The sequence below is a fragment of the Limulus polyphemus genome, unplaced genomic scaffold (assembly GCF_000517525.1).
Source record: "Limulus polyphemus unplaced genomic scaffold, Limulus_polyphemus-2.1.2 Scaffold1654, whole genome shotgun sequence".
In the NCBI taxonomy this organism is placed as follows: Eukaryota; Metazoa; Arthropoda; class Merostomata; order Xiphosura; family Limulidae; genus Limulus; species Limulus polyphemus.
In genome coordinates, this window is record NW_013667264.1 from 25,045 (window position 1) to 35,677 (window position 10,633).

Below are 10,633 nucleotides of genomic sequence, written 5' to 3' on the forward strand. Positions count from 1 at the left end.
TTTAGTTTTGATCTGTGTGATTAAAGGTAATATGTTTATTTTGGTCTGTAGGATTAAAGGTAATATGTGGGATTAAAAGTAATATGTTTAGTTTTGATCTGTGGGATTAAAGGTAATATGTTTAGTTTTATCTGTGGGATTAAAGGTGATGTTAAAACGTTGACTGCCGACTCATATAGTATACATCCATTCCATTTGCCAAGTTAAGTACACATAAATATGTTTTATTCTCACATTTTACCCTTTAATGAGTAATTATAAGTTAATTTCTATTACACTGGTGGGGAATTACCATGTTATGAAAAACTTGTAGCTGATGGCGGGACAAGATTTTCAATTCTGTATGTCAGATATAAGTTATCTTGTAGCACTATTTTTAGTGCTGAATTGACTTTGGTACTAAGTTTCTGCAATTGGTGATCATGTGCTGTGTACCATGTGTGTGTTTTGTTGCTACTGTCATTACCCTTTAAAATGGCACGTGTGAATTCAGATCAGTTGCAAAGCTTCTAAAAGAAACTGATAATGATGACAGTTATGATCAAGACATGGAGTCTGATGATGGACTGCAGAAATGCCCTCATATGACAGCGATTTTCAGGTCGAAATGAAAAACCAAAGATAGCAGTGATAACCAGTCTAGCGATAATGGTGACCCAAGGGTTTCATCAGACTCGTTCATTAAGTGACCACAGTGGAGTACTGGCGGTTTTGTGGAAACCTAGAGTTCGTCTGGTCTGCACCAAATGACTACAAACTCGTGGAGCAACGACGATGTGGTGGACATGGGTCTGCTAGACCAGTTCATGATAGAAGAGCAGCCGTTGCTCCAACACCAAGCAGAACTGTTGTAAATGTGAACCCTACTGTCTCATTGCATAATTGGTCAAATGTTGCACAAGATCACCTAATTTCACTTTCAATGAAAAGTATGGAATTCAGCTGGTGATTATTTTGACCTATTCCTGACTCCACAAGTACTGGATATTATGGTCACAGAAACAAACTGATATGCAGCAGCCAAAATAACCAAACAATGACCATAGCGAAGAGAATCTTGACTAAAATACTGGAAGGACACTGATACAACAGCAATGAAAAAGTTTCTAGCCTTGTTGATTCACATGGGTCCAAACAGCCAACCTACCTTGGAGCACTATTGGAGTACTGATATTTTGTACGAGACATCACTTTACAGTGTTGTTATGAGCTGCAACTGCTTTCAAACGGTCTTACGTTTTTGGCATTTCGCAGACAATTCCCAACCCCAAGATGATCGTTTGTATAAGATATAAGTAATGAAATGGTCCACATTTACTATCCAGAAAAAGATTTGTGCATCGTACTCTGGCGTGGCAGGCTCTTGTTTTGACAACATATCAAAAATAAACACCATAGATATGGAATCAAACTCTATGAAATATGTGAATCATGTGGTCTGGTGCTGAAAATCTGTTTATACTCTGGAGTTTCCTTTGATGAAGATACCAGTTTTGGAAAAGCTACAGCTGTTGTACTTAACCTGATGGCTGATAACCTGGACAAAGGTCATGTTTTATACACAGATAATTATTACAGTTCTGTGGGTCTGGTGAAAAAAACTGACTGAGCAGTCAACCTATGTATGTGGAACACTCTGGTTTAATCGTAAAGAAAATCCAATAAATGTGGTCAGGAAAAAGTTGAAGAAGGGGGAACATGAATGGAAGTGGTCAGAATCAGTGATAGTTTGTAAATGGGATGTGCTCACCATTAGCAACATGCACAGGGTGGAGATAGTTGATGTTGCAAATCAAAATAACTTAATTTTGAAGAAACCAAATATCGTCCGCGACTACAACAGTGGCATGTCAGGGATAGACAGATATGACCAAATGTTGTCGTAGTTACTCAGCTCTACAAAAGACCATATGATGGTGTAAAAAGATTGCCCTTCACATCATTGAAATATTTATTCTGAACGCCCAATGCACAATGAAAATAAGGGACAGCAAATGAAACTCTTGAAGTTTCGTGAACATGTAACAATTCATCTGCTAGAAAATAACATGGTGGATCTTCAAGGCCAGGGTCGACATGCAACTCCATAGGAAATAACATGGTGGATCTTCAAGGCCAGGGTTGACAAGCAACTCCATGAATAATTGATGAATAATTTCACTACCTCATGTTTGCCACCCACAGAAAAGAAAGAGAAGCCAATCAAACCATGTCGTGTCTGCACAAAGACTGGGAGGAGACGAGAAAGCCAATATACATTGTGATGTCTGCCCTAAAAAACCAGCCCTCTGTGTAGAGAATTGCTTCAAGCAATACCATGTGCCTCAATAATGAACAGATAAACAAGGAGACAGACAGACATTTGTAATCATTTACCAGAAATTACTTTTTTTTGTTATTTGGTTGTGATGTGAGAACGTATTAGTTCCTGTAACATTGAAAGAATAAAATAATATATTTTGAAAATGTTTATTGATTATCAACTGATTATGATTCAGACCTGATCAAACAATACCATGGATCATGTAGAATAACATTGTTTCAGTTATAATCATTTATTTTCATTAGTTGTGTTGAAGTGAGCTTTGTGAAGATATTGTGTTTGCGCACCTTAGTGAATTTCAGTAGCGCAAATAATGAAACAATACATATTTAATAATGATTATTACATAGAATTATGTTCCTCCAACTGCAGCAGATTGTTTGAGGCATTATCTGTGATACCAGCATTATTCTGTTTACTATATAATAGCATAATATTTTCTACGATATACTCGTAGTGGCAGAATCTGGTACGTTCGGCATTATGAGTATACTCGTAGTCGGCAGTCAACGTGTTAATATGTTTAGTTTCCATCTGTAGGATTAAAGGTAATGCTAAGATGTTTAGTTTTAGCCTGTAGGATTAAAGGTAATGCTAATATGTTTAGTTTTAGCCTGTAGGATTAAAGGTAATGCTAATATGTTTAGTTTTAGCCTGTAGGATTAAAGGTAATGCTAATATGTTTAGTTTTGTACTCAAACTAAACATGCTAGCATTACCTTTAATCCCACAGAACAAACCTAAACATATTAGCATTACCTTTAATCCTACAGGCTAAAACTAAACATATTAGCATTACCTTTAATCCCACAGAAAACCTTTAATCCTACAGAAAAATAAAAATAGTCATGAAATATTATAATTTGTATACAATAACAGAATGAAACTGCTGAAAATGAAATCACCAATGTAAATTATCAAATAAAGATTACATCTTTTGTATATTAGCAACAGCGATTGACAGCTTTAAATCAGCATAATTTAAAGATAGAGATGAATCAATCTAAAACACATATTTTTAAACTTTAATCTTTTTTGAATTAACTTGGTGTTGTTTAATTACTTTAGCTTATAGAAACTAAACATCTTTATCATAATATCATTTTTCAAAATACTAAAATTATTTTTATTTTACGAAATCTAATGCTGTTTTCTGCCCTGAGAGATTCGTTAATTTTAGAGTAGCAGTTTTAATTTATAGAACAAACTGAAAAATTAAGAGATTACCAACTGTTCTTTTGTTGATTTTATGCATATGTTTATTGATTAGTTCATAAAAATTGACTTGTAAAGAAGATCATTAAATTAAGTTTCATGTAATTTGGTTAAGTATTTCCAATGTGAGAAAGAAAACATCAAGGGAAACCTACGACAAATCACCAGTCCAGAAGAAGCGAATAATTGACATTTGTTTGATAATTATTAGGAAAAAGAAATAAAAGACTGGTGAAAAAAAATGTTTCATCAACAAAATTTTATGTTTTCGTTTTAGATTGAAGGAGGTACAAAAGAGCAACAACTGCATGGTGTTGCTGCCTGTCAAACAGATGATGTATTACACAAGAACTGGCTGAGTTAGTAGATTATGTTATTCTATATTAGATGATGTAGTGTTGAAATGCTGGTTAAGTTATTAGATTGTTATTCTGTATCGTGTGATGTTCTGTTGAAATACTAATTAAGTTAGTAAATTACATTATTCTGTATCATATGATGTCACATTGATACACAATTATGTTCGTGTGAAGAAATGGCTAAGTTAGTTGTTTTGTTTTATTCATGGTGATGCCCTTTCCACATACTGGCTGAACCTTTTAGACTTTGTTATTCTGCGTTAGATAAGGACATATTTAAACATTGACTAAGTCAGTACATTTTGATATCTTTCCAGAAGAACTGACTAAGTTAGTAGATTTTTTTTTTAATCTTACATCTGCTGATGCTCTTTCCATAGATTGGCTAACTTTATAAATTCTGTTCTTCTACATCAGAAAATGTCTATTTCAAGAAGAACTAAGTTAGTAAGTGTCGTTGTTTTACATCAAACAACATCCAGTCCAAGAAGAACTAGTAAAGCTATAAGTTTTTGTACATCAGACAATGTCCTGTCCAAAAACTAGCTAAGTTAGTAAGTGACATCAGACAACATCCTGTCCAAGCAGAACTGGCTGAGCTAGTAGGTTTTATTTTACTACATCACACAATGAACTGCTAAAGAGCTGTTTATGTTAATGGGTTATTTTCTACCTCATGATGTCATATTCAAAAATTGGCCAAATTGGTAAATCTCTTATTCTACTTTAGATTATATCTTGCCAAGATCTAGTTAATTTAATAAATTTTAGTATCTTATTTAGTGGTGAACATTCAGAGATGAAAATTACTGGACATACAATATCCTGAATTAGTTTATAGAATCATATAAATTTCTAACTAAAAAATTACTTAAACAATTTAGCCATTAGGCCTAGTTTTTATATATATATTGTTACCATTGTTATTTTACTTTATTTTTGTTATTATCTAACATTATTTCAATGGTTCTTTAACGTATTTTTATTATTAGATCCAGGCTAATCCCACAAAGAAATGTAAAAATATGTGCCACAAAAGTCGTTTTTATATATATTTATTACAACAGATAAAAGTCAGCTATTACTGAAAGGGTGCTTCTTCTACAAATCTAAATGTTAATTAATTTCATTAATAATATGAACAATTCAACAAAAACTTTAGAAAGATTTTTTTCCCTTTGTTTTTGAGAATGTAGAAAACATGGATTATTAATAGATAAATGACCTTCATGTGAACTGAATTAATGATGTTTAAACAAAAGTTTGCAAGTTGACTTTAAATTTTGCTGAATGGGTAATCTGCACAATTAGGGTAACACATTCAACATTAAAAGTCTCTGGGTGTAACAGCAGTAAGTCTACAAATGTACAACACTAAAATCTGGGGTTCTATACCCCGTGGTGGACAGAGCAGATAGGCTAAAATGGCTAACAAAACAACCAACCAACATTGACAAGAAAAGAAACTTCAGCTACTTCTGTTTAGTTTTGTTGATTAAGAAATTGGTAGCCATTAAAGGTTTGTATATGGTATAATACCACCTTCATTATCTATGCAATGTCCATATATTTTGTTTCGTCTTTTTTTTGTAATAGTTGAACTCGTCAACAGCCAAGTGATGCTGAGAGGTTGTGAGACTTCAGGTTATGTGATTGTTAGTGCTTCCAAGGCCCAGATCCTTCAACGCATTCATCGACACACTTGGAAAGAAAGAACACTAGTGTCTAAAACCACATGGGTCGGTTCCTTGGAGTGTATGCAGGTAAAGTGATGAAACATACTTTTATTGAAAGTTATGTCATTGAATTCTGTGTTTGTAGGAAGAAGTACATTTTTTTCACTTTACACTTATGTTTGCTTAAGTGTAAGTATAGTATTCTTAGTTAGCCACTTTAAGTTTCAAGCTTCTTATTATTCATTACTGCGTTTAAGATTTTTAAACCTTCTACATAATGTTGGCTGAAATTGAAAAACTAGTTGAAAAATTATAATACTATATCTTTCAAGCACCTCTATGGAGTATTTATGATATCATTTTTATAAATGTTAACTAATGGTAATAGGTTGTGGAATGATTTTATACAAAGTAGGTTTTTGTTACAATACAAAAGGTGTTAAGCTTCTATTAAATGATTAGATTATTTTGTTTAAGGGAAACTATAATGGGCTATTAAATTATTTAATGTGGTTAGAACCTTATTATATGATAGTGTTAAATAAATTGGGCCATAAATTTTAGTTATGGTATAAATTCAGATGTTTAAATTCTCTTAAAATAATTTTTTTCTCCTCAGAAAAGTTTTTTTTTTCCTGTAATTTAACAGTACTATGCAACAGTAGATGCTGGAGATCCTTCACCTTCATTTGATAATGTTATGTGGCTGACAGTGGACAATATTGAGGCACAGAAAGACTCCATGGTTATTAGTGATCTTGCTGACCTTGTTGGAAGTGGACATAGTGTTGGTGGTGTGGTTAGTAGCACCGTTGGTGGAGCTTCAGATCCTACTTCAGCCCCATTACAGCTCCAACGCATAGTATCTCGATGTGGTTGTCAGTTTTTCTATGCCAGCTATGGGGAAAATGTTGACCCAAGTACTTTGGAAGAAGTCCATCCTCCTGTAAGAACATATATATATATTAAACTTCTCATCAAAGCAAGCTACCTAGGTAGATCATAACTAAAAATCAACCTTATAATGAATATAGCTAACTAAATATATTTTCCTTATGTTCTTACTTATAAAGAATAGAATGAAGTTTTTCATTCGTTAGGTATCCGTACTGTCGGTGATTTTTGTTGACCGTAATCCCAATAATATCTCGCGAAGTTCGACCAGCTTAAGAAATTTTTGGTTAGTCCTTAATAAATATTCTAAGCTAACAATGCGAAATCATTTTTATAATAAAAACATAATATATTAAGTTAGAATTAATAAAAATGGACTTACTAAACGTTCTTACCAACAGTAACAATAAAGAAAGGATTAAGTATATTTTACTTACAGAACACACACACAGACGCAAGGGATTTGTTTCATGTACTATCATAGATATAATGTTCCTTGAAGAACTTGACATCAGAACATACAAACCTTCACTAAGAACATCTCATGACCAATGAAAATCCATTAAACAGCTTAGACAGTTTAACCTTATAGTAGCCTGGCATGCAAGATTAATTACTATGACGTGTTACTTGTGAAGGAATATAATAATAAATAACAGTAAATTAATAACAGAATTAATCAACAAGTAGCTAGAAAATTGGTACTCTAATTACCTCTGCCACCATAGGTGGATGGAGGTTATGTTTTTACCTCTTTGTGTGTTTGCCGGAAAGATCTCCTGAAAGTGGCTGAATGGATTTGGACAAAACTTGGTATACATTTGGACTATGATCCAAATTAAAAGTGATTAGTTTTTGGAGGGTCAAAGTCACAAAAATAAAATAAAAATTCCTATCTCTTAACATGGGACCAATTTTTCACACTATTTTTGCAATTTAACTCAGTCAAAAATGATCAGATTTTGATGCAATTTGATGGACCTACATGGAATATTATTCCTCATTGTCCTGCTAAAAATGGTCCATATACATAGATAATGACGGACGTACTGACACATTTTCGAATTTTTTGAGAGCCAAATATGGTCAATGCTAAATGGCAGAAGTATGTGGTCCACTGAGTGACCTTCTAGCTAAATACATATCAAAGTCCATTGTAATAAAACTAATATTCTAAACGTACTGCAAGGTTCTGTCTAACAAAATTAATCTGACTTTTAACACAACACAGGCAAGATTAATCCCAAAGTTGTAACCAAAAAAGTAAACATGAAAAGATTTGAGGAACTTGTAATAATATCAGTATTTAGAAAAGGATGTAACAACAATGGTAAATTATGACAGGTGAGTAAACTTGTTCAAAGTGCAATAGGAGAAACCTTTTTTGTGAATAATGCGAGTAACTTTACAAATTTTGTTATATCTGATAAACTATGAGTAGTAAACATTATAACATAACTTACTTGAGTTACTTGTATTTATAAATTGAAAGTTTGTAACTTTAAAAAAGTTTTCCAGAGAGAGTTCTGGTGGATAGCTATGTTTGGCTCTATCAAGTGAACCTTGATAATTAGGTATAAAAATATAATCACTACATCTACAAGTGCAACTGACATGGAAAGCTTTGTTATAATATATCTTACTAAGATATGTTATGTGCGAAAATTCCAGTTTGAATAGATATAAATCTCCACCTTGTTGATTAAAGTCACCTCACATTGTAGTTCCTTGTATTTGTTAGAAGACATGTTGGCCAAATTGCTGTTAAATAAAAATGAATTCATGACAAAAACTTGTCGAAACGTTGTACATTTGCAATTATGTTAAACTTATATTAAAGTTTTTCTTCATTACCCATTCAAGCCGTCTCCAACCATTATTAGTCTTAAAGTGGGTTCCTCGTCATCGAAAAATGAATTCAGTTACTTGTTTCTTTTTCATAACTTGTTCATTTTCTTGATAGTGAATTTCTTTAAGTATGATTGATTATGTCTTTATTTTATGTCTTTATTGATTATGTCTTTATTTTATGTCTTTTATGCCTTTATTGATTATGTCTTTATTTTATGTCTTTTATGTCTTCAAATCTTTCTTTTACACAGTTTTTAAATAGGATCACTTTTAATTTCTCTTATTTTATTCTATCTAAATAAAACTTTATTTAATGATGTGCCAATAACTTTTAGGATGTTACTGGAATTCAGGACCTCTACCTATTGAATATTAGATATTGTAATATAAAATCAGTCATGTTATCACAGAAGTTGACTTTTTTTTATTCCTTTTGGTATTTTCTCTCCCACATTATAAACATCTGTAAAATACAATTGCTGTAACTATAAAGAGTTGTTATTTAAGGTTTATCTTTACGCATTTGAATTCTCAGTACGTCACGTCTGTGTGTGTGTGTCTGTTTGCTGTAAGACTTTGAATCATTGAATAAACTGTAAAAGAAAGAAAAATACTGATGTGACCATTCCTACTCAAGGTCATTTGACCAGAATTGTAAATACTGTTTTCATGAACAGCAATAATGCAAAAATAAAAAAATATATTTTTACTTTTATTCACTTCAAACTTATTTACATCTTTTGTCATGGACAAATCTTTATTGACAAAAAAAAATCAAGGTAAGAAAATATAGATTATTTTCTTCATTATCATACTTTGTTACTGGAGGAATCATTGTATTATTGATCAAAGTACTTGGTGGCAGAATTTTGGAAACCCTTGTTAAACAGAATTGAATGTTTGTTGAATTACTTGCTTACTGTTTAATGAAGAGTCTGTAGTGATAATTTAACCTACTGACTTGTTTTCTAGCCTACCAATGATGATCCCTGGGATCAGGAGGTTGCTGTGGACTCATTTACATTAACTCATCATGATCTTGATATTTGTACAAATTCACTCCAGTATGCTATGATTTTAGACTTAGTTAACAACCTACTCCTTTACGTGGAACCTCGAAAGAAGGAAGCCAGTGAAAAGCTTCAGAGAATGAGATTTCAGTTGCAACTATGCTCAATAGATGACCAGAAAGTTCCAATTTTACAACTTCAGAACCAAGTCAGGTGATGGTTTATTTTTCTTGTGCTCACTGTTCAGTTTAATCATACAATCGTTAATTGTATGTAGTTATAAAAAAAGGATGTTATAAATAAAATTACACAATTTTTATATTATTCTTTGTAGTATTAGAAATTGTAAACAGCAAATTTACAAAGCAGAAATGAATTGTAGCTTCTTAGATTATTCACTCTTGCTTTACAACAGTTCCATTAATATGTTGTTTATAATATGTATCCTTACAGGTCTCTTGTTTTTAATTTACGACGGCTAGAAAAGGAAGCTTATTTGGCACAGAAAGCTTTAGAAGAGAACCCTTCTAGGGAAGATCTGGCTGGGGATTTAGAACAGCTTGAAAAAGAGGTAACCTGATAAAAAATAAAAACTATATATGGAGAACTGAAAATGAATAGATTTCAGATGAAAAATAATGGAAGTAAATGACAGAGTCACTGTATGTTGTAAAGAGAATAAAAATGTTATTTGCTGAAAAACTTTTTGTTTGTGTATTGGCAACCGTAATTAATTATAAAAGATTAAAGCACTAACCAGCTGTCAATGCTATAGATAAGCTCAATGCCAGTTACCATTTTTCAATTGTATTTTTAAGTAAGACTGAAAATGTTACCGAGTAATATGAATTGCTAAGCCTAATTTTCAGTATTCATCTTGTTTCAGCTTGTACACCAACTGCATGCTCAAATACGTTCATACACTTTTCTAATAATTTGAACATTCTGATACATATTTTGATCATAAAAATTTGAAATGTTATAACTTTAGTTATAATTCTCTAGCTTTCTTTGTAAGTAGGGAACCATAATATACATTTAAACAACAATTATTTCCCCATATGTTAACCCTTTCACTCTCACATTACGTATTCTTAGGCTTAGCCTTGAAGAGCGTGAAAGAAAAGGTCTTACCCTTGAAAATTCTCTTAGTTTACTAATTTCACATTTCAGATATAACTGAGAAAGTTATTTATCTATATTAAAAAATGGACAGTGAAAGAGCTAAAATGGAGAGTTGTTTTGAGAATACTCATTCACAGTTCAGAAAACAGACTTTTTTCATACTTAGAAACAAGAAGTGAT

The 10,633-nt window shown here is 32.1% G+C and overlaps 1 protein-coding gene across 1 annotated transcript in view; it reads left to right on the forward strand.

Annotated features, from left to right (window-relative positions):
• LOC106464438 (protein KIAA0100-like) overlaps window positions 1–10,633 on the forward strand; it is a gene marked incomplete at its 5' end in the record, with an annotated part of 41,726 nt that overhangs the window by 24,521 nt on the left and 6,572 nt on the right. The window contains 5 exons of the mRNA XM_013924580.2: window positions 3,816–3,897; window positions 5,494–5,660; window positions 6,223–6,519; window positions 9,291–9,541; window positions 9,782–9,899. Of these exons, the coding sequence (XP_013780034.1) occupies window positions 3,816–3,897; window positions 5,494–5,660; window positions 6,223–6,519; window positions 9,291–9,541; window positions 9,782–9,899 (915 nt within the window). The remainder of the gene's footprint in view (window positions 1–3,815; window positions 3,898–5,493; window positions 5,661–6,222; window positions 6,520–9,290; window positions 9,542–9,781; window positions 9,900–10,633) is intronic.